General features: G+C 40.9%; 1 protein-coding gene across 4 annotated transcripts in view; it reads left to right on the top strand.

Annotated features, from left to right (window-relative positions):
* The first annotated feature begins 516 nt into the window (after positions 1 to 516).
* TYR (tyrosinase) overlaps positions 517 to 24,420 on the top strand; it is a 49,197-nt gene continuing 25,293 nt past the window's right edge. For all 4 annotated transcript variants that reach the window (XM_086742854.1, XM_086742879.1, XM_086742863.1 and 1 more), the window contains exons 1-3: positions 517 to 1,359; positions 11,178 to 11,394; positions 19,085 to 19,232. In XM_086742854.1, coding sequence (XP_086598980.1) covers positions 517 to 1,359; positions 11,178 to 11,394; positions 19,085 to 19,232 — 1,208 coding nt within the window. The remainder of the gene's footprint in view (positions 1,360 to 11,177; positions 11,395 to 19,084; positions 19,233 to 24,420) is intronic.

The raw sequence follows: 24,420 nt of genomic DNA, 5'->3' as shown, positions 1-24,420 counted from the left end.
GCTTGTTTCCCCTCAAAAAAAGTAAGTAGCTTAACCTTAAATTGTTTACTTTCTCAATTTTAGGTTCATTGTGCTTATTTAACAGATCAGATTCTTCTGGGTCTTTTTTTTGAACAACCATTTACTCTAAAGTATACAATCAAACAAGGAATATGAAGACTGACAATTAATTCAGTGTCCAATTTTTAATTTTACTTCCTCTCCAATTGCCAGAGGAAAGCAATCATGTGCTAGGCAGAGGATGAAAGTTTATAATAAATGCCTGTATTTTGAAACCTGTAGGGGATGGGGAAAGAAGTCACTTGGCTTTCACCCAGAACATGTGATAATCAGATTAACCATGAAGTGTATTTCGCGTGTAAATGCATCCCGGGTAGGAATGGGGAAGGACTTTGCGGGGTGCACTCTAGCAGAAGTCAGCAGTGAAGCATTCCTGGCAGAGGGAAGGAATTCCTTTCACACTCGGGACTTTGGAAGGGCTAGAGAGAGCACTCCATGCACTGAGGCATAATGCTGATGCTCTCCTGCTGCTCTGTGAGGATGTCGCTGTTTGCCATGGGTTTTCTGCTAGTCATCCTTCAGCCGTCCAGTGGGCAGTTCCCCAGAGCCTGTGCAAACACGCAGAGCTTGCTGAGGAAGGAGTGCTGTCCCCCCTGGGATGGAGATGGATCTCCTTGTGGGGAGCTTTCCCGCAGAGGCTCCTGCCAGAACATCCTTCTCTCTCAGGCTCCGCTGGGACCACAGTTCCCTTTCTCAGGAGTGGATGACAGAGAGGACTGGCCCTCGGTATTTTACAACCGGACATGTAAATGTGAAGGTAACTTCATGGGATTCAACTGCGGGGAGTGCAAGTTTGGTTTCTCAGGACCCAACTGCACTGAAAGGCGACTGAGAATAAGAAGAAACATATTCCAGCTCACCACCAGTGAGAAGGACAAGTTTCTTGCCTACCTTAACTTGGCGAAGAGCACCCTTAGCCAGGACTATGTTATTGCTACTGGCACGTATTCTCAGATGAACAATGGCTCCAAACCCATGTTCAGAAACATCAATGTGTACGATCTCTTTGTGTGGATGCATTATTATGCCTCTCGAGACACACTCTTAGGTGGGTCCAATGTGTGGCGAGACATTGATTTTGCCCACGAAGCCCCTGGTTTTCTGCCTTGGCATCGAGTCTTTCTGCTGATGTGGGAACGTGAGATCCAGAAGATAACAGGCGATGAGAACTTCACTGTCCCCTACTGGGACTGGCGAGATGCAGAGGACTGTGTGGTCTGCACTGATGAATACATGGGTGGCAGACATCCCACCAACCCTAATTTACTCAGCCCAGCATCATTTTTCTCCTCGTGGAAGGTAAGGACAGGCCAAGGGGAAGGGGAAAGGAATTATCCTAGCTGACTTTAGGCACTTCAGTGAGGTGCACATGCTGCATCCCATTAGACATTACTGGAGAGAAAGTAAGCACTACCAGAGAGCAGATTCAGATTTTGTGTGGACTTAATCTTTATTTAGATTTATCCATTTGTCTCTTTGCCTCTCCTCTCCTATAGGATTTAGGCTGCTTAATTAAGAACCCAAAGTTCAGGTGGAAATAGGAAAATGATGCCTTTGTGTCCAAACATGGCCTTTAGCAGGGTAAACAGGCTTGGGTCTGCTGCCACAGTCAGGTGAGAAAAAGTAGAATTTATGTGCATAAATTGGTAGCACACAAACATTAGTGACTGAATAATGGAAACGGGAGCAAAGAGTTTTCTACCCCTCTCTAAGTGTCTTCTTCTATCCAAGAGTTAAAAACTCTAAAATTAAGCTAATTTACTTTCAACTTTAAAAAAAAAAACAAAAAACAAACAAAACAAATCTTCAGAGCACAGAAGAATCAGATGTGTAATTCACATCAGCAGTTCAAAGGAAATATAGGAAGTAGTCTCTGTTGTTTGAAGGAACTAAGAAGTAAACTCAATAGCTATTTCTGCCACTTAAAAGCCCTGCAAATTAGCCTGTAAACAAAGGTAAATTTACATATTTACATAGGTGATGTGGTCTTATATAGCTGAACTATACTGTGCTGTTCTGACACTGAGAGCTTCTAGACTTTTTTGTCTCTTGCTCATTACTGCCACATCGCCTAAAATACAGTGACAGAGGTCTATTGGCTTCCATAGACACACTCCATCATGACAATAGCAACAGTCCCTTCTGGCGCTGAAGTCTATGATTATGTTGGTGTAAATCTGTCTTTGTTCTATTTATTTCTGTAGCAACAGCCCAAATGAAGGTTGGGCAGTTTTAGTGATTTAATGGGAAGTGAAAGACATACAAGCTCCAGCAGCTCTCTGATATTCTGGCATTACAAAACAGCAGCTAACTGGAGTGGTTATACTGTATTTAGTCTTGATTTGTGTCCTCTGAACAACACAGGCTGTGTATATACCTGTAAATTCAAACATTCCCATATGCTGTGACAGAGCTGATTTAGGACATTCTCTGGCATACATTGTGTACGTATTGACTAATTCTCCTCCAAATAGGTACTTTTCAGGGGTCACTTCCAGGAGAATGTTTGCATACAGCCACTCTGTTTGGGAGTCTAAGATGGTTTTATTGGCATAGACATGGATTATTTCACGCCCTTTGGCCTCACCGCCTAGGAAATTTCCTGGCCACATTTAATTTACCAGTGCAGGCACAGCCGTAAAGTAGATACAGCCACAAACATGTATTTTCATCCCACTTTCCAAGATTCTGCCCATTTCTAGCAATATGAATCTGGATGAACTCTCCTAACTTAAGTAGAATGAAGTGCATCTGATACCGTTCTGCACTGAGCAGAGTTATGTGAAAATGGTACAAGTGTTGAAGTGGAATAAATGAAACTAGAATTGCACTGGTTATACGTCAAGTGGGGCTACCAATACAGTATATTGGATGAGATAACAAAGGTAGAAGGAGGCAGGTAGTGCAAAGGAATCAGCAAGTTGCTAGCAGAATTTTCTAAAACACCTGGAGGGGTCAGATAGTTATGTTTAGCTCTTTTTTTTTTTTTTTTAAAGATACTATTAATCATACCTAGATTCTTAGAATTTTTCCATCCTAGTAATAAGTACCCAGAAAATTTATGAGTAGCAATGAATATATTTAAGAAACAGACAGGTTTATAACTTCTTATTTAAGGTCAGTTCCCACAAATACATTCTAATAATAAAGACAATTTTTTAATGAAACAAGTTGCTTTAACACACGTTTTTGTATAACTTTAACAGATACAACAATACAAATTGTGCTATGTTTAAAACATTCAGTGCCAGTGTATATATGTAGTCCTTTGCTGAAGTTTTCCAAGTAATTTGTGAAAACTGGTGCTTATCACTTGTATTTTTCAGTCGCTTCTGGAAATGCTACAATTTTATCATGATTTCCAAAACAAGGCTACAATAACTTTACCTTCAAAGGGTATTGTTCCCCTTTAACATCGTCTGTCTGTGTATATCTCTGCTGCCTTATCTAGAGAAGAAATGAAAGAGGTGGAACAAATCTGCATTTTCAGCCAGTGCATTTAAGGTGAAGATACAACACAAACTGATATTTCTTTATTAGCCTTGAATTCAAATTTAAACCATTCCTTATGCTGGAATAACAGTCAATACAGTTTCTTCAAGTAGAACAAAGTAAGAGATCAGAATCTCACTCCAGAAAATCAAAAGGGAACAAAAATACCCTTGGCTTGAACCGAAAAACAGCCATAGATCTGCTGCAGAATACGCTGATTATCCAAGCTCTGTAGCTAAACAGCAAGAGAAAAAAAAAAAAAAAAAAGAGGAAGATCCAGAAATGTGAAGGAATTTAGGCTTTTAGTAAGCATTCCAAATAAAAAGAGGGCAAGAGAAACCTTTTGAATAACACATCTATAATACAGTGTGCTGCTTAGAATTTTAAGTTTCTTTCCAAAGCATAACAAAACAAAGCCTGCTATGTTAGGAAATAGTTATAGATTTATTAAAAAAAGGTAAAGTGCCTATTTGCAGAACAGCATCTCTCTTCTTTTAATCCCTAAAGAAAGGAGAAAATACTTTATTCCATTGCGAAGTTGCCATGGCAACATGGATACCCATGAATACATGCTGAAATTCTTGGTTTCGCCTTACTTTTTCTTCAACATGCTGCTGTTACCACTTAGCTGGGTGAATTATCTGTCCACGTTTTTCTGATAAGTGAATCTTCTAATTCCTGCCTCTGTTTTTACCAGCAAGACTATCAGGAATCTTTAGTGTTTTTATTGGTTTGCTTGGCTCATGTTTTAGGGTAGGTGGGAAGGATTTTCTCTTGTTTTCAGTTACTTGTTTGTGATGATTCAAGTGTTGCGTTCAGAATTAGGACCGCATGGCACTTACTAATGCTTTACCCAATTTTGCCAATTGAGGTCTTCCATAATATTTTGAGAGTTTTTTGTTTTAGTATCGATTTCTATGATTATTCAAGCTAATGGATTTGCTAAAGAAACAATTATTATGCCTCGCTTAAATAGCAGTAGGGGAAATTCTGCTCTCCTCTGTAACAGAATGAATTTGGAGAAATAACAGAAGTCACTCGAGTTTCAACACATAAAAAGCCTCCTGCAAATAAAAGCAGAACCTTTCTGCTGGTAGTTAACGTTAGAGTTTGGGGATCCCCACAGTATGCTAGACAGACAATGAAGAAAATAAAGTAGGAGAATGTAAGCGCTGCTTTAAGTTTGCTACTGTGGCAAGCAGGCTATACCAGCACCATTTGCCCACTGTATTTTGTCTCTCCTAAAAGAAGAGTCACTAGAGAGAAGTAATTGCATAACGTGGAGAGCCGTCTGCTCTCAGATGTGCTGGTGTAAGCCTGCAGCCAATTCTTTGTTGCAAGCACTGAGAATTTCTCTTTGCACTTCATTCTGCAGAACTCTTAGCACTATCACTCCGCAGAACCATTTATCCAGATGCAAAGCTACGACAAAAGGGAAACAAGTTATACAAATAGAAAATGGATATAATGCTCCTGCACTGACAGTACTTTAAATCCATTACCTGAAAATGCGACTTCATGAGAAATACAAAGTTCAGCTATTCAGATACAGTTTAACTCTAAGCACAGTTTATCAGGGGGCTGTATTACTACCTGAATAGTCTGAGAGGATCATTTGAAGCACTGTTTTAGGTCCAACTTTAAAAACTGCATGAAATTTTAAAAAATATGAACACCAGAAGCCAATAGGTCTTGATTCTTAAATTAACCAAAGTCTTACATGCATCTGCTTGTAGATATCTAAGCACCTCATGAATTCAATGACTTTATTTTTTATTGCAGCATAATAGGTTTTGGTGCCAGCTACAGGCTGGTAAGTTAAAAAACCACAGCCTAAATGGAGTAAGTAACTGTAAAAGAAGAGTTTATTAAGACTGGTCTCCTCATTATATCCTTACATGGATTATAAATTTGAAACAATTCCTATTGCAAAGAGATAACTCTCCACATGCCATGCCTCTGTACAGCCTGAGGGAATCGGGATCTGCTCACAGCAGGAACAGCCACTCGGATATCCTGAGCATCTTTGTGTCACAGTCATCTCAAAGTAATTCATCTTCTTCCATGGGATCATGACTGGCTGGCAGCAGAGTTTGGCCTGTGGTTGCTTGGCTGTCTCACATACAGCCGTGTTTGCTCAGGAGTCGTGTAGTGTAAAAAAATCTTCAGAGGTGTATAAATTAATAGCTAAGGAATTTCATTTAAAAAAATGGATTTTGTTAATAATTCACCAGAAAAAGAAACTACCTGTAGAGAGATGTGCCTTAGTGAATTTGTGGTAGACATGGAGACAGCAACGCTAACGGTACAGCTTGGAGACAGCCAGAGAGCAGGGAATCACGGTCTGCCAAACCAGAAGGTGTTAATGAATATTTCAGCAGTAACTGATAACTGGGTTTCCTACTCCACCCCAGTGCCATTTTGAGGTGCTGAAAGAGGTGTAAGTTCCTCCCCAGTTCTGGGCTGCCTCTGAGCAAAGAGATGAAACTCAGACAGCTTTTACTGAAGGCTGAGAAAATAGCTTGAAGGCGCTGGGTTTGTTTCAGTGCTGTCAATTCACATTTGTCTCTTCTTTCACCTTGAGTTTCACAGCTCCTCCAGTTAGTCCCTGTGTTGCAGGGATCAGGAAGATAATTAATGTCCTTATCCTTGCACAAAGATGTTTCTTGGAATTTCTTTGAAGCTTTGCTTTCCAAATTGTCTATTTTTTTTCATTCAATCATCTGCCTGTTTTACCTTTCCATTCCTTCTAGTATTCAGGAGTACATGAAGAACCAGATATAAATATATATAGATTCTTAAAAACTTTTTGATCTGCTATAGACACAGCACCTTTTAAACTTTCCCTATAAAAACAAGCTCCCAAAGTACAATTTGTTCTGTTGCAGTTTATTTGGGGATTTCCTTGCATTTTCCCAGTTTGGTGAGTAAATGGCTTCTGGATGCCATTTAAATAGGATTAGCTTGTGCCAGGTCCTAATGCAGCCAAAAAAGTAAAAGTTAAACCTTTTTACAATTGCCAAATGTTTTCAATCCAGCTTGAGGGCTACACTTTAATGCCATTCCCAAGCAAGGATGTGAGAATAAGTGGAGGAAGACAGAGAAAGGCAATGAATCAGTGTAAAATCTCTTTTGGCCGCATAGTGGGACCCAAGGCTCCAGTTCAGAAGTCTAGACTTCTCTCAGGACAAACAGTGACATAAGGATGTGTCAAGAAGGGCCAGGAAGTGGCCACGTCTCACCCTTAGGAGAGCTGGGATGGGCACCACAGATAAGCAAGTCATGTGGTTGCTCTGGCTGTAGTCTGAAGAGGTTCTTTCAGGCTGTATTAACCTGGAGCATAACACTACGAAAACATGCCGTATAGTTTCTGGATGGGGACAGACTCCTGCTCAGTGGGCTCAGAAGAGAAGCAGAGCAAGGGACCAACTCTAAAGGAAGCAGAGGTGTGGATTAACCCTTTGAGTGGCCATACTTCCCCTGCAAACTAAGGAACTTCTGATTATTTTGTAAGTGAGCAGCTATTTCAATACCTTAGAAAATCACCTTTTTCCAAGTGTTTGGGTATATATTGCCTGTATTGCACGTCCCTGTGAGCGCAGATCTAATAAAGCCAAAGCAACCAAAAAGAATTTGTCACTAAAACTCCCAAGCTTTGAATTTAAAAGTAGCAGAAAAAGGACTGCATACTGCTGAAGACTCATGTAATGTAATTCACTTTATTTGGGCACCGGAGCCAGTCTGTGCAAGCAGTTGCAAACTAATAGAGAGAAGGGTTTCCCATTTGTGAAAAGATGTGAGACAGCAGCAGCTCTTCCACACATTTACAGTCTGTTTTCTAAGAAATGGTACAGAGCTGTGCTACAAATCTCAACTGCAGTGCACAGAGGGATTTTTTTTTGCTGGGTGCTACGAGGCCCAGGAGCGATGCTGCGTATTCTGGCCTGCCATCTACTGGCATTTGCTCTGCTAACTACTTACATAAGCTCTTCCTCAGAGTATCTTCCTAACGATTTCACTAGAGCTGGTGAATTTATACATGCAGGAGAGCAGGCGTTGGGTGCAGATTTATTATGAGGCTTTGTCCAGGGTGGACTGAGAAATTTGTTCAGCACTGTTCTGAAAAGGAACAAAAAATCACATGTTAAAACAGCGTATTTCTAGTAGAAAGTCCTCCTGCTGAATGAAGAGATGGAAATGATGTGACCCATTTTGTGTGTGCTTTATGCAGATTACATCCAGAAAGAACCATTTAACCAACTATGTTCTGTTACCACTTACACATCACATGACTGATAAAACAGCAAATTATAGTTTCAGGATAGACCCATAACTTATATTACCAAAGTTACACCTTTCTGGAAAGGCATCCTGGCTAATTTTATGGCCAGATTTTAATTTTTAGTTCAGAACAAATAGCAGATCATAGATAAGCATTTTAATTCCTGCCCCTTATGTTGGCCTTTCTTCACCACGTGTTGCCAGATGCCTTATAGCATCTGGCTTCTGTTTAGGATGAATTTGGTTAGTCAGACAGGCAAGGAGGGCTACACTGAGGGGAAAAAAAAAATAGCACCGTAAGCATTCATAAGCTTCACAACAGTAAGAGCTGCTATAAATCCCACTGAAATGGGTAAAGAGAATGAAGGGGAAATGTTCCTTTGTTTAGATATATTTGAGCTCATTCTTGAAGATTCCCTGTCTAAATATCAGAAAAGTCAGTCCTGAAGGCAGCATCTTATTCTTTAGGATCCAATGGGAGTATATCCCCAGGGCAGTGGGGAGAGGATAGAAAGATAGGAGACGACAGGTCAGAGAAACCAGAAGAAGATACGTACCTAGGTAAGGTCCATAGGAAACAGCTAAACAGAAAATCCACATGTATGTGGTTTCTGAGCCAACTGGGAAATGGATTGAGCTCCACCAGTTGAGACACACTTGCCTTCTTCGCCATTGCGCTTCTAGAGATAGAGGACTGTGCATTTCTACAAACAGAGAAATTACTAGAGCATCTCCCTCAGCCTGAATCAAAACCCTACTTTCCTTCTAACAGGAATAAACTCTCTCAGTAACACAAAACAATCATAAAAACAGCACTGTAGCTACACTCTGCATTTGTAACTATGGGTCTCTCCCTGTCACTATCTGTCCCTTCTCAGTGGGGGTTCTTGAAAGAGTATTCTTAGAGGCACAATCCTGACCTACTTAGTGAGCTTCTAGGGGAAAATGTGCACATGAAACTCTGCTGGACAACTACCTACAGCCTCCAAGGGCACCTAAGTAGTTTTAACAGATAAGGGTAGATTTCAGCTAATAAAGCAATCCTTAAGGATAGATTTCTCTGATACGCTATCTTATCTCCTAAAAAAAAAAAAAAGATTAGAATAATTTATTCATGAGATTCATATTCATAGCAAACTTATCATTTAAGAACACCAGATTCTTAAGAAATCTAGGTTATATCACCATCTCTGTCATACATTTTTCTGTGAATTTGTGGTCAAATCACTTAGAAAAGGACTCATCTCATCTCCTTCCACTTTCAAAAGTTAGTTAGGCAGCAAAGCAACTTGCTTTTGGCTCTGTCTTTAGTCACTTCAGAGGCACATCCGTGCCTCCAGGGTGTGATTCATCCCATCTTAATGCAGAAAAGCAGAGCATTAAGTTGAACACTCTTAATTTTGCTTCCTTTCCTAACTGCAGTCCAGAGACAGTTTTGGCATTGGTTTTTTCACACATTTTATTTCATTAACTTAGTCAATGGAGAGAGTTAGGCACCCCTAGAGGTAAGTACATCTCACCTACCAGGCATCTGGCTTAGGAGGGCTGAATCACACTCTTGAGATGTCTCTCTTTCTATTGACTGCAGAGGTTGTCCTAAAGTGTTGCTTCAGTCTGGCAATTTGTACACAGCTTGTGACGGTGAAATGAATCTCCCACTCACTTCCTTCACTAACATGTGTCCCATTCACAGTAGAGATGATTGCTTTCACTCATCTTCTTGTTCATTGTTTCGGTCCATGAAGTAGAAATACACCTCCAGGATGAAAGAATTCCGGAGGTTTCAGTGTTATGTGTTTTCTCTGCAGTGATGTCTCACTCAATAATGAGACCTGTTCTTCCTCCACGGAAAGTTCTCATTAACCACATTGATTACCTGCTAACTACAGAGTCCTATATTTTGAAGGGATCTCTGGTAGTTTGGAGTTTTATTTGTTTTCATGGGTTTTTCATTAAAAATAAAAGAACACAATAAACAAGAGTTTTGGTTCAGAGCCTCAGCCTCACCTGAAAGGGATACAAAACAACTTCTGGGAGCTCTGAGCCACTATTGCTCTGTTTCATTTCCAGAAACCCATCAGCTGTACCACTGTACATACTCACCGAACCCTCTAGTCTGATCTTCTGCTTTTCATTGTATCATTATATTTTTCTCCATTCTCCATCCTGACTCCATGTCAGGCAAGTTCCTGAACATAAAGTAGAAATATGAGTTAGTGCTTGTACTAACTCCCTGTAGAGTTATTGTAACAGAATATGAAAAAAAAAAATCTTCCCTCTCATTCCGATCACTGGCCAAGCAGGGGGTGCAGTGAGAGCCACTATAAAACTCAGGTCCTACATCCTTAGGTAACAAATAAGTTATTGTGGCTTGAAAAGATACTGAACAGGACCTTAGTGACACTAACAGTCTGTGTGGGCACTTTTAAGCCATGGCAAATGTGGGGGAGTTTGGCTCAGTCAAAATCAGCTGACTATCTTTTGAAGTTACATTAAACTACTTTACTCTTCCAAGAGTCTCAAATTGGACTGGCAGCTTGTGCAGATCATCTGATAAATAATAACTTGTTAGGTCACAGTTACTGGAATTTGCCTGTGAACCCAGAACATTTATATAAATGATTCTGGACTCTGACAATATATAATATCTGTCTGTTTAAGGTCCTTTTTCAATACCCATCACTGCAGTATCTCAGCTTGTGATGTATGTTCATTCCCAAAACATTCCTCTGAAGTAGAGCAGTGCCTTTTCCCATTTTGTACATAGAGCATCATCAAGACATAGTGAAACTAAGCGCCCATTTAGTCTGACAAAGTACAGAGATATTTTCAGAATAAAAGATTTTTTTTTTCCGTATTTCAAGTCAACAATTCCCCTTTTTGCTATATGGGGAGAAAAATTTGCGATTATGGCTTTGTTCAGCAGTAGTCTGCTGAAGCCAAAAGGCCTCAATTTAGCAACTGCAGCAGCAGATTTAACTCCATTTGTGTCCTGCTGCATTTGTAGGTGACACTGAATTTAGTCTCAGTGAGTTTTCAAGGGCATAAATGAGAAATGATGCCTTAGTTCACATGGGTAGTTTCAGATACACGCTAGTGTATGATCTCAAAATGTGCACTGGAGTAGAGGGTTGGGCACTGGAGTAGAGGGTTGTTTTCTACAAAAGAACCCAGCTTATATTAAAATCACACATAGAAAATTTAAGAATTAATATATATTTTTGCAACAAACTTATTACATTGTATATTTTCTTTGCTCCTTTAAAAAAATAATTGAAGGATTTCTTTTGTTTGCTTTCATTTTCTAGAACTGCAACTCCATTAATAGAAAGTGTTTTTTACAGGTAATTTGTACTCGATCTGAAGAGTACAACAGCCAGCAGGCTTTATGCAATGCCACAAGTGAGGGGCCTATACTGCGAAATCCTGGAAACAACGATAAATCAAGGACCCCAAGGCTCCCATCTTCAGCTGAAGTTGAATTTTGCCTGTCACTGACTCACTATGAATCTGGATCCATGGATAAAATGGCCAACTACAGTTTTCGAAACACTTTGGAAGGTAACAAGTTTTATTCTATTATCCCAATTACATCTGTAAATTTAATCGTTTTGCTCTGAAAAGCAAAAAGCTTTTCAATTCTTCTTTACGCATTTACACAAGTTTATGCCAATACACCTAAGGTCAAATTCTAATCTCTTTTAGATCCAAAGTAAATCCATTGACTTTACTGGACTTAGTCTAGATTTATAAAAGATGACCAGAACCAAGCCAATGACTGTGATTGAGTGGCTTCTGATTTACACCAATGTGAGATTTACTCCTCAGTTTTAGTTCTGTAACGGAAAACACCTGTGATCACTTAGAAGAACCAATCACATAGAAGAATGACTTCTGGGCAAAATCTTATGCTCTTCTGTGCTTGAGTGCACTGGAAAAACATCTTTTTACCCTTTGAAGGGGTAGGTATCAGCATCATTATGAGCAGATGCCAACAACACAGGCTGAATCTGTGTTTAACTAGCAGAAAATGCTGCTATAGAGATAGAAATTATGTCACTGAAGAGTAATCACAACAACCATAAAGAGCAATGGTCAATATTATTCAATAAAACAACACCCTCCTGAGGCTGAGCACTCTGGGACAGGCCAGTTTCTGCTTTGACTGAAAAACAATATGTTAAAAGCAGTTTGCACATTGCCCCTTGAAGTGGCAGCAGTTATTTTAGATTGGGTTTGTTGAACAGTGACTCTAACTGAGGAACACTGTTGAGTTCATTGGACACTTCACGGACACAAGAACAGAACAGAAAATCAGTGTAGTTTATAAGCACCTAGTGAGATCAGAAATTGATTAGCTAACTGCAAATGAAATAGTTGTGTTTCTTCATGCAGTTCAGTTTTGGTGTGACAACTTGGATGTTACCTCCTAAGAATAAGATGGCTGAAAAATTTAGAATTTCTTTTTCTTTATGAGCAAATTCTACATTTGAAATTATTTTATTCATGGCAACTTCAAACGAAAATCAATGCCTTCTAAGTTTTGCACAAAGTGACAAAAAAAAAACATTTAAAAAAATTCTAAAACTCTTTATCACTTTTATTGTACATTAATTAACTCACAACACCGGTATCAAGTCAAGCCATGTCATAGCATTCCACTGTCTGTCACAATTATATATCGTTACTGCTGTTCTGTCATGAAATAATGGAATAAAACATCAAACACGTCAAAATGTAATTTTATTTTAATAGGACATTCTCTTTTTTTTTTTCTGAAATGAGAGATTTTAATCTGGAAAATTTTCTCAGCATTTTCACTGCAATCCACATAGTTAATGAAAATTTATTTCCTCAAATTCAGTTTGCCAATGGAAAACTCCTAATTGAAAAAGTTTTAGCCTACAGCCACCATCCCCCCACCAGTTCAAACTCTCTAACTCTGCATAAATTTATGCTGCACATTGAGAAAGTTGCAGAGGGTCATTACCAGAGAACTAGAAAAACTATTCAGCCCAGATCACAGTGAGGCTCTACAAGAGTCATTTTAAGAAAAAAGCTAGATGGTGACATGGTCTAAATTAGATAAACACAAACTTTCATTTACTACAGTCCCGTAGGCCATATTCTGCAGATCTTGTAGTTACCTAACTCTACAGAGATTACAGTAATAACATTGCTTGAGAAAATATGTAAGATTTTACCCTGAAAAAAGTCCTGTGAGATTGCCAATGGCAGAAAAACTCCAAAAACATAAGCCAGAAGAACATCACTAACTTAAAAGACCAGTAAAGATATGGCCTTAAAATTCCTATATCTGTATCTTCCTTCCTATTTTAAAGTAAAGGCATCTATCTGACTTCAACTTCTCTAAAATGTGAAATCCTTATTAAAGAGAAAATAATCTTCAGGGAGAGTGGGACTATATATCAGCCAGTTGGACTCACATATAGGGTCATAGAATCATGGAATCATTTAGGTTGGAAATGATCCTTAAAATTATCAAGTCCAACCGTTACCCTGCCACTGCCAAGTCCACCACTAAACCAGGTCCCTAAGCATCACAGCTACATGCCTTTTAAATACCTCCAGGGATGGTGACTCCAGCACTTCCCTAGGCAGCCTGTTCCAGTGCTTGACAAACCTTTTGATTAAGGAATTTTCCCTAATATCCAATCTAAACTTCCCCTTCTGCAACTTGAGGTAATTTCCTCTTGTCCTATGACTAGTTATTTTGGAGAAGAAACCAATAACCTTTCAGGTAGCTGTAGAGAGCAATAAGGTCTCCCCTCAGCCTTCTTTTCTCCAGATTAAACAATCCTAGTTCTCTCAGCCACTCCTCATAGGAATTGTTCTCCAGACCTCTCACCAGCTTCATTGCCTGTCTTTGGACGTACTCCAGCACATCAATGTCTTTTTTTTTGTAGTGAGGGGCCCAAAACTGAACACAGTATTTGAGATGCAGTCTCACCAGTGCTGAGTACAGAGGGATGATCACTTCCCTCATTCTGATGGCCACACTATTCCTGATACAAGCCAGGATAATGTTTGCCTTCCTGGCCACCTGGGCACACTGCTGGCTCATGTTCAGCTGGCTGTCAACCAGTACCCCTGGGTTCTTTTCTGCTGGGCAGCTTTCTAGCCACTCTTCCCCAAGCCTGTAGCATGCATGGGGTTGTTGTGACCCACGTGCAGGACCCGCCACTTGGCCTTGTTGAAGCTCATACAATTGGCCTCAGCCCATCGATCCAGCCTGTCCAGATCCCTCTGCAGAGCCTTCCTACCCTCAAGAAGAACAATGCTCCTGCCCAGCTTGATGTTGTCTGCAAACTTACTGAGGGTGCACTTGATCCCCTCAACATGTGCCACACAAATAAGAATTTGACCTTTAAAGTCCCTGCTGTCCTAACCACTGGCATAGAAAGTCATACAAAATTAAAAAATATTTTGTAAGAAAAACAGTTTTGCAGTTAAAAAAAACCACCTGCAAAACTATTATGAATAGCTTGGTGATGTTAGAAATGCCACAGATGTTAAGCAGTCCACTAGATAATTAGAGGAGATCGGATTGTTGGAACGGTTCTCCATTCCTGTTGCACTGAACACTGCTAATGCTCTCTGAGCTCTGCGTAGCCTCTGCTAAGTGTACTTACATGCTTCAGTCAGTGGCAAATGAGCAACTGAGGAAAACACTACCTGCTTTCAATATGTAAAGCTTTGCACTTGACTGATTGTACATGGATTTCTGTGGTCTCCGTTACTAGATTCTGAAATCTGCAGTTAATGTAATTAAATGCTCTATTAAAAGACATACACCTGACCCAACTGCATGTTTAATGAGAACCACCTATATAAGATCCTAAAAAACTGTCAAGCAGCCTTAATTTTGAGTGGCATCTTTAGCTCCTCCTATAATAAATTTCAAGCTAAATCCCCGTCTGATTTAACCTGCCTGGATCCAGTGAAGCTACTGCAAATCCAGTGAATCACTGTTCCTGATTTACAGTGCTACCAGAAGGAGCAGAATCAGGTTTATGACCTCTTAAAAATCTGATTTTTCTCTCAATGAAATTACTGGTAATAGTTTCACTCACTTCAGTGATGTATACCCTAATGGCTATTTCTAATGCACCATAATTAAATGAGGGTTTTAAAGGATGTCTGAATGGTACAGCTTCCTATACTGGCCAGATGATTTAACAGCTCACTGCTGAGGAACTGACTGGTGGGTACAAGGGATTGCACAGTGAAATTAGATATTAGAACTTCTCATGCATGTGGTTAAACATGACATCATGGAATCACAGAATGTTTTGAGTTGGAAGGGACCTTAAAGATCATCCAGCTCCAACCCCTCTGCCCTGGGCAGGGACACCTTCTACCAGACCAGGTCGCCCAAAGCCCCATCCAACCTGGCCTTGAACATTTCCAGGGATGGGGCATCCACAACTTCCCTGGGCAACCTGTGCCAGTGCCTCATCACCCTCACAGTGAAGTCACTTTGACATGGACTGATTGCACTCCAGTTAACTCGGAGCTGGAAGGTGGGGTTCCTAAAGCTGTTCCAGTTGCAGAGCTTTTGATTATTAAGATAAATTGCTCGTGTGCAGATGTTCCACGAAAAGCTGTCCAGAGCCAAAATGAGTATTCAATATATTTTTTTTTTTATGGCTGATTACATCAAGTGTTTGCAATGCATTAAGAAATTTTAAGAAGTATGCCAAGTCTGATGTAAAACATCTAGCTTTCTGCCTAGACTCTGCATAAAGTTTGTCTTTCCTTAAACATATGTATAATATAGCTGAATATAAGTGGAAGATTTGATTTGGAATGATATAAAGATAGATCTTTTCCAGTTCATATTCACAGAAATTTCCTAGTATTGCTAAATCAGCTTATCCCAATGATCACATGCTGTGGCCATCAGCAAAGAAGGCCAAACAGTTGCCATCTGTTCCTGTGAGTTCTGTCCAGTCAGTCAACATATATCATTGTGCATAGGTAATACTTTATTCTGCTCTTACCCCTAATTGACAGCTAGGTGACATAGCATTCACCATCAAGTAAATTTCTGTGGGTAAGATTTTCCTTTGAGAACTCTGTCCCTTGCTGTTTGTCACCATGCAGTGTCTTCAGCAATCCCAGTCCACATCTGATGTACTTAACACCTGCAGTTATCTGCAGATGTTAACATGTTCTTCTTTCTCTCCTAAAACCAGGCTCACTCCAATTTTCATAAGCCAACTCTACCTCCTCCAGCTGTCCTGATTATGTTTTCTACTCTGGCTTCCCTTGAATGTCTCAAAATCTTTGTCGTGCTAATACAATCAGAAAGTTGGATGGTTATTACAGGATATTGGTTCCTAGGTGCCACAGCTATGATTTTATCCTTATTATAATTATCAGTGGTCTTCTGCCAGATGCTTTTCCCTTGTTTGAAGAGGTTATCGGAGAAGGCAAATCCCAATGAGGGAATTCAGAATGACAAAGTGATGCAATCATGTCACATAGAAGATCAAAGTCCCAGTGGGGTCTAAAATGCAGGTTTAGAAGTTCACAGAGTATGACTCTGCTTATAAGGCATCTCTAGCCACGTCTCAGTTAATACTTTGTGTGACTCAAAGAGTAGCAAATCAAAAGAGCAAAACAGTACCAAGGAATGAACTTCCATGTTATACACCAGGGTTTTGGCAGGGAAGGGGTTCTTTCACACTAGCTCTAGTTCAGTCCCGTAAACTGAACACCCACTGATGGCTGGCACATTTTAGATTTTCTCCAAAAGGAATCCAGCTTGCAAAGTCAGAAATTGCCCTGTGATGTGAGTCACAGCATGAAACAGAAGGACTGCTGGGAGATTCACTTCAAAAGTGTATTCCTGATCCTTATTCAAATGCTAGTTCTTGGTCCAAATAAGTAAATAAAGCAAATGTTCAAAGTGCATGAGGCATTTCCCAAAGAGAAGAGCTAAGATCTTTATTTTCCCCACCTTGCAGACCTGATAAACTGCAACAATATTGGGAAAACACTGAATACAACAAGCTCATTGTTCACTACCCTTTTTATTTCATTATTACATTGAAAGATGTTTTAATATGTCCCCACTATGCTTCCTCATCCTGCAGCTTACAGAAATAGTGAAGAGAAGACATCTTCAGGAACCAAATAAAAGAGAGAGAATAGAGAGGTTTCGTAGCTGTCATAGTTTAGCCTCAGTCAGGGCCAGCCTATGCAGTCTCTCTCTCACTCCTCCCATCCTCCGAGAGAATAGGGAGAGATAAGAGAAGAAAAACGGCTCGAGGTCTGAGATAAGGACAGGGAGAAAATCCTTAATGTTACTGTTACAGGTAAAACAGACTTGACTTGGGGAAAAGTATTCATTTATTTCTAAAATCAAAGCAGGATAATTAGACAGAGCATAAGATAACCTACCCTCACCCCTCCCTCTTCCCAGGCTTAACATTATCTCTACTACTTTCCTCCTCTGAGCTGCATAGGGGGGAGGAGGGAATGGGGGTTATGGTCAATTCATCACACGTTGTTTTAAGCCGCTACTTTGTCATCAGGGGAAGAACACCTCACATTCCTCCCCTGCTCCAGTGTGGGGTCCCTCCCACGGGCCACAGTCCTTCGTGGAACTGCTCTGGCATGGGTCATCTCTTCCACGGAGTTCAGTCCCTCCAGAATGGTTGCCCCAGCGCAGGCCCTCCACGGGCCACAGCCTCCTTCAGGCATCCACCTGCCCCAGCGTGGGGTCCTCCACGGGCTGCAGGTGGATCTCTGCTCCTCCGTGGACCTCCACGGACTGCAGGGGAGCCACGCTCCACCATGGTCATCACCATGGTTATCACCACAGGCTGTAGGGGAATCTTGGCCAGGAGCAGCATTACTGCTCCCCCTCCTTCTTCACTGCCCTTGGCATCTGCAGCCGTTCCTCTCACAAGAAAATTCTTCACAACAGGCAGGCAGACGCCTCTCAGGATCTTTTTACATCTCATTCACATCTCCTCTCCTCTCCACTTCTTGCAGCTGGGCCCGGCTGTGTATGTCAGCCCGCCCGGCGGGAGGCCAGAGGGTAAGGGCTGCAAGGCCCACAAAGCTCGCGCCTCCCCCTCTCTGCCCCCACTCAGTTTCTTCACATCATCTCTTATTTCTCTTTTTTTTTTTCTGTTTTCCCCTTCTTAAATATGTTATTTCAGAGGCGTTATCAGGGAACATTCTGCTACCAATTGGCTTGGCCTTGGCCAGCAGCGGGTCCTCCCTAGGCCTGGCCAAGTCCAGCGGACAAAGGGGAGCAACTTCTAGCAGTTTCTTACAGAAGCTACCACTGTAGCCGCTGCTTACCAAATAAAACCAGAACAGCAGTATAGGTTAAACAGTAGAACTAGCATCAGGTCAAGAAATAGATAGTGAGGACAACATATGTTTCTGCTTTTACTCTCCTGGAAAATCCCAGAACGGCATCAAATGCTTGTGTTGACTTTTATTAGGACTTCTTAAAAGTAGGGAGGAAGCTTGGCTGTCAGGATGCTGAGAAGGTCTACCAACACAAGAGCTGAGGTATGGACAGGCTACCAAAAGCAAATCTAATGGAGAGGCTCATCATCCAGTATTTCCTATTTGGTGGTTGGTCTGTGCGACCTCTTCTCAAAGCCCATATTTTAAGCACCCTCAAAAATAATAGCAATCCATAGACATTCATCCTGCAAATCTGATTGGGAAAGATTATTGATTAATCATAAAATCCTTTTGATATAGCTTGTATAGTGTTGGCTCCTCTCAATAAAAGAACATGTTCTATAGAGACAAACAATATTAAATGACTGATATATGATGAGATATTATAGCTTGTTTTATCTTAGAAACCTCTAAGTATAGAGATAGAAAATGAAAATAAAGTAAATAAATTTTCTCAATATGAATAAATGTACACTCATAAATGTCTGCAGGGATTACGTTGCCTTTTAACAGTCAGATACAATGGACAAAAATTAAAAAATATAAAGCAATTAAGCAGTACGTTTGCTGACATGCTGCATTAGCTACATGGCAGGAGTTTTAATTTAGCTTATTCTAATTTCATCTTTGCTATGCCTTTGAAATTTATTTGTACTCCTTTCCATGTTTTCCTAAGCCCTTGTCTAAAAAGCTGAGTGTAAATGAAGTGAAAGTAGATGCTTTGATCTTCGGTCTTACTGGGAAAAGTGCTATATGCATTGTCACATCAGCATATGATTTCCTCTTGAACATACAGGCTTTGCTGATCCACGGACTGGAATATCAAACATATCTCAAAGCGGCTTGCATAACGCACTTCACATCTACATGAATGGCTCCATGTCCCAAGTACAAGGCTCTGCAAATGATCCTGTCTTTGTCATACACCACACTTTTGTTGACAGGTGAGTTTAATTCTTCTTGGTAAATCGAATTTATTTTGTGTTTTTACAGTGTGCTCTTCACCTACATTTCAAAACTGCAAACATTTCACATGCCATTACATGCACAGCATTTTCAGATGTGTAGAATTGAGCTCGGCTCTTATTTGAGAGCAAGTGTCTTTCCTGACCTGTCTGTATGTTCACTGGATTAAATATAATTTGAAAAGTTGACAAATGCATTCATATTTTTTTTTTACCAAGGTAAAAATAACTCTTCAGTGATGTCATAGTGATTAATATATATGGATGTGTATGTCAGGAAGTTTGGACCAAAAGTGCATGACTCATTTTAACACAATTATAATCAGTTGGAGCAGCTCCTTTACATTCTAAATGTCAGTGCTGTTTTAATTTCTATTCCATACGGAAAATCCAAGCATACTATTCATAAATAAAGAAGAAAAAAAAATGTATTACAGTGTGACAAACAAAATTGTAACTGTCTCTTGATGAAAGAGAAGAGTACAGCTGTGCAGAATGAAAGGAAAGCAAACATAAGGATATCATGTTTATTAATAAGAAAGAGTAGGGGTGCACGGTTTTGCACGGAAAGAGTGAAATTACTAAGTTGAGGACAGCATTCCAAGATTCAATGGTGACCTTATGTCATAGTTCAGCCCCAACTGGGACCAGACTAAGCAGTCTCTCTCTTGCTCCCCCCACCCTCCAAGAGAACAGGGGGAGATGATATAAGGAAAACGGCTCAAGGTTTGAGATGAGGACGGGGAGAAATCCTTAAAGTTACCGTCATGGGCAAAACAGACTCGACCTGGGGAAAAGTATTCATTTATTTCTAATACCAGCAGGAGAATAAGACAGGGAACAAGATAGCCTACCCCCACCCTCCTTCTTCCCAGGCTTAACATTATCTCTACTACCTTCCCCTCCTGAGCGGCATAAGGGGGAAGAGGGAATGGGGGTCGCGGTCAGTTCATCACGCGTTGTTTCACGCCGCTGTTTCATGGTCGGGGGAAGAACTCCTCACATTCCTCCCCGGCTCCAGTGTGGGGTCCCTCCCACGGGCCACAGTCCTTCGTGAAACTGCTCCGGCGTGGGTCATCTCTTCCATGGGGTGCAGTCCCTCCAGAACGGCTGTCCCAGCGGGCCCTCCATGGGCCACAGCCTCCTTCAGGCATCCACCTGCTCCAGCGTGGGGTCCTCCACGGGCTGCAGGGGAATCTTGGCCAGGAGCCGCATTACTTCTCCCCCTCCTTCTTCACTGACCTTGGCGTCTGGAGCCGTTCCTCACAACAGGCTGGCAGACGCCTCTCAGGATCCTTTTTACATCTTATTCACTTCTCATCTCCTCTCCACTTCTTGCAGCCGGGCCGGGCCAAGTTAGGCCCAGTCGGCTGCCCGGCAGGAGGCCAGAGGGTGAGGCCTGCAAGGCCCACAAGGCTCGTGCCTCCCCCTCTCTGCCCCCACTCAGCTGCTTCACATCTCCTTTTTTTTTTTCCTGTTTTCCCCTTCTTAAATATGTTATCACAGAGGCATTATCACGGGACATTCTGCTACCAATCGGCTCAGCCCTGACCAGCAGTGGGTCCGCCCTAGGCCTGGTCGAGTCCACTGAACAAAGGAGAGCAACTTCTAGCAGTTTCCGTCAGAAAACTTAGACCCCCCCCTCACTTAACAAAACCAGAACACCTTAGAATTCACGTGTCACTATAACATATGGAAATGGCTACAAACAATTCACTGGGGACTGCATGACATCAAACTGTAATGACTAAAGAGCAATAAAAAAGAAAGTTAGCTAAGCAAAGGACTGTAAGAGCCACACAAACACCACTTGTTGTGGAGCAGTTTATATTTTCTTACCAATCTACCTCTACTTTCCCACCATACACTGACTGTGACTTGGCTACTGCAATGCTTAGAACAAAACAACTATTACCCTGTACAAACTTTTGGGACTTTTTCATAAATTTGTATGCTCAGAAACCCGACTGAGACCCTGCCTGCACACAGCAAGGAGCTTATTCAGATGAAAATCAAAACAGTTTCTTTATTTGGGTCACTGAGGCATGCAGCACAGGAGGGATGCAGATTACGTCCTGCAGACATCTTGCAGTGAAGTTCTTTAGTTTCAGACAGTTCACACCAAAACCCTTATATAAAACTTTATCATATTTAACCAAAAAGCTAATCAATGTAACATGCAAATTTGAAGTTGATTTTTTCTCCTTAGTTTACATATTTAATAAGCCTAATTGTTGTATTCATCATACTTCAGCGATCCAGAAATAGAGCATCAAGTCTAAGTCGGTCATCCAGGCATCAGTGGAATGGTTCCTTCAAAGGGTGACCCACCTGTCTTCTGCTCCTAATACTGTAGCCTTCTGGAGGTGTCAGTTTTGAAATTCTTCTCTGTGAAAAGCTTTTCTTCAGAACATTTATAAAGTTAGACACTGTAGCTTAGCTGTGATTTAGCATGTCCACCTGTTGACTGCTTGACAAGATGGATGCACAAGAGTTTCAGGTATAGTTACAAATTTTGAGTTTGGCACCTGGAAATTAACTTTCCAACATATAGGCTATTAAAAAATATATCAATTGAACATTCAGAGAGAAAGAACACTGAAAAGATGAGAGAAAGCATTATGCTCTGCAATATCAAAAGAATTGTTTTCCTTAGACATTCACAGTTGCATAAGACCTACGCATCTCTTAGCTCCCACTCATTGCAGGGATTAAGTAGCACCTTGGTCTTCATGCTGACCCCTCCCACGGAGGAATTTCAGTCATAGGCATTATGAGGCCCTGGAAATACATTTTGTAACTGTAGTTGTTATCCATTTTAGAAGGCAAAATTATTTGCAAAAGACAATGTCATTAAATCCTACTAGTGCTGAGGAAATAAATCAGTGCACAGGCACTGTGGGAGCAATACAGATATCCATGGTGCATTCTTATCTCATCTGAGGCAGAAAGAACGTTACCAGTGCTCTGCAACTGCTGTGTATATGAACTTTAGTACACATGGATGTGAAAACTGATAATAATGCTGCCTTTTGTATAAGTGACAGAAATGCATTAGCATGATTAGGGTTACTTAGCAGCCTTATCCATGACAGATTAATCATGCTTTTAGTTATAATTAATAAGTAGGTGACTGATAGGTACGTACAGTACATTTAAAAAACCCCTGTTCATCTCCTACATAGACTTTAAATCTGAAGGGCTGCAAAGAAGTTCTTTTCTGAGAGGCAAGAAAGAGTACAAAGAATAGAGGAAATGGGAAAAACAGTCTCCACAGCAGTAGAAGCGTTTTTTTTTTTTGGTCCATATCAACTTTTTCTCATTTGGGCAGAACGCTTGTGAGCTGATTGCTATCACTACATTGGGCCAATGGGCTTCTAACTAACTTTTAAACTAAATTTTCTGCTGACAACAGCATTTCTTCCAGGCCTTGAGGAGAACACAGAGAGTTATGAGATGGGGGTTTACTGGCAAAGGGTGTAAAAAGACTGCACACCAGCAAACACAGGTCTGTTGGGTCTTGCAAAGGCAGGCAAAAGCTCTGTGTCAAGAAATCAAGAATGGTCCAGCACTTTGAGCATCCGTGTAGGACCCAGAAGAGGATTCCTCACTCCACTGCAAATTCCTTGGGTGAAACTGAGGGTGTAGTTTGCTCTCTTGAACTTACATCTCTTGGAGATGTGTTTCCCTCCCATTGATTTCAAAAAGACTTTTGAGGAGTTGTTGATCTGAGCTTCAGCTAACCCATCTGTAAAGTGGGTGATATTAGATGCCTACGCAACAGGGACGCTGTCAGGGTAAATGCATTAACGACTGTGAAATGCTCAGTTACGACCATAATAGGAGTGATAGAAGTAAGGCAATAGATCATTGGAACTGATTTTACATGGAAACATATGGTACAGAGGAGGATAAACAAGTGTATACGGAGTCTGCTGACAGGTGTGAGCCAAATTTTAGGAGCTGCTTTCCAAACTGAGCAACAATCAGCCTCCCATCTGCTACCCTCTATCCTTTCCTATCCAGGCCTGATGCACAAAATGAAGGAAGGATGGACGAAGCAGAGGTGTAGCAAAGCAGGTGAAAAGCAAAGCAAAGCAAAGCATTTGCTTATAAATGGCCCTTTTTTTAGGCCATTCTCTTTCAGCAGTGCAGAAGTATGAAAGTACCCAGGCAACAGTTTTCTTAGCAATGATAAATCAGGCTCCTTGCTTTCTTATTTGCTAACTAGAAGACCTAGAGATCAGATCTCAGTGCTTGGTAAAAGCAGGTGAACACCCTGAAAATTATTAATTGTTAATTCAATGGCTTAAAAAAAAAAGAAAAAAGATGCAACAAAATATACATTCAGCAAAAATGAGAGATTTTTTAGCTCTGTGAAGCATTTCTCTTAATTGCAAATCTCTGTGCTATTCAGATATGCTCTACAGTCAGCACAAGGGAATAACAAGGGAGGAGTCAACCCACTCAAGCTGGAAGGAGCAGCTGCACAAGCGATGAAAGCAAGGGCCCACAGCCACACTTGAGCTCACGAGGGTGTTTTCTTTGCTCTGAAAAGCAATAAGTTTGCGATATAGGTGGCTGGACTAGATGACCTTTGAAAGTCCCTTCCAATCCTAACCATTCTATGATTCTATAATTTTATGATACCAATCTCTCTTACATTCTATTTTGGCATTCAGTCAAGTCCATCTGTACTCCTCCTGGTTGGGAACAGTTCACCCTACACATCCACAGATTCGATCACTGTTCTTCCTTTGGCATGATACTTGCAGAAAAGCTCAGATACTAGTAAGCTGAAACCTTCACTTAGTGGGTGGACCGTTGCGGTCCCACTGCATGGTTGCCTAGTCTTCCTCCCATCTGTTTGTATCCATCTGTTGTCCTTTGTCCTATCTCTGTATTATAAGCTTTGCCATTAAGGGACTGTTTAATTGCACTGGTTTGTGCCGTGCCTGGCATATTCTTAGTCTCTGACTACGGCTCTCAGGTATCAAAGCAATATGAGCAACAGGAGGTAGCAATTTCTTCATTTACAATTATACAAAATGGCAATGATGAGACAGCTGGACATCCCTACACTGATCTCATTAATTCAGTTACTCTTTTTCTTGCTGTCACACAGGACTAAATTCTTGCATCAAAGTGACAAAATCTGCAGCGGTGG

Source organism: Chlamydotis macqueenii, chromosome 1 (genome assembly GCF_036417535.1).
Source record: "Chlamydotis macqueenii isolate bChlMac1 chromosome 1, bChlMac1.mat, whole genome shotgun sequence".
NCBI classification, from domain to species: Eukaryota; Metazoa; Chordata; class Aves; order Otidiformes; family Otididae; genus Chlamydotis; species Chlamydotis macqueenii.
This window is presented reverse-complemented; position numbering and strand designations above follow the sequence as displayed.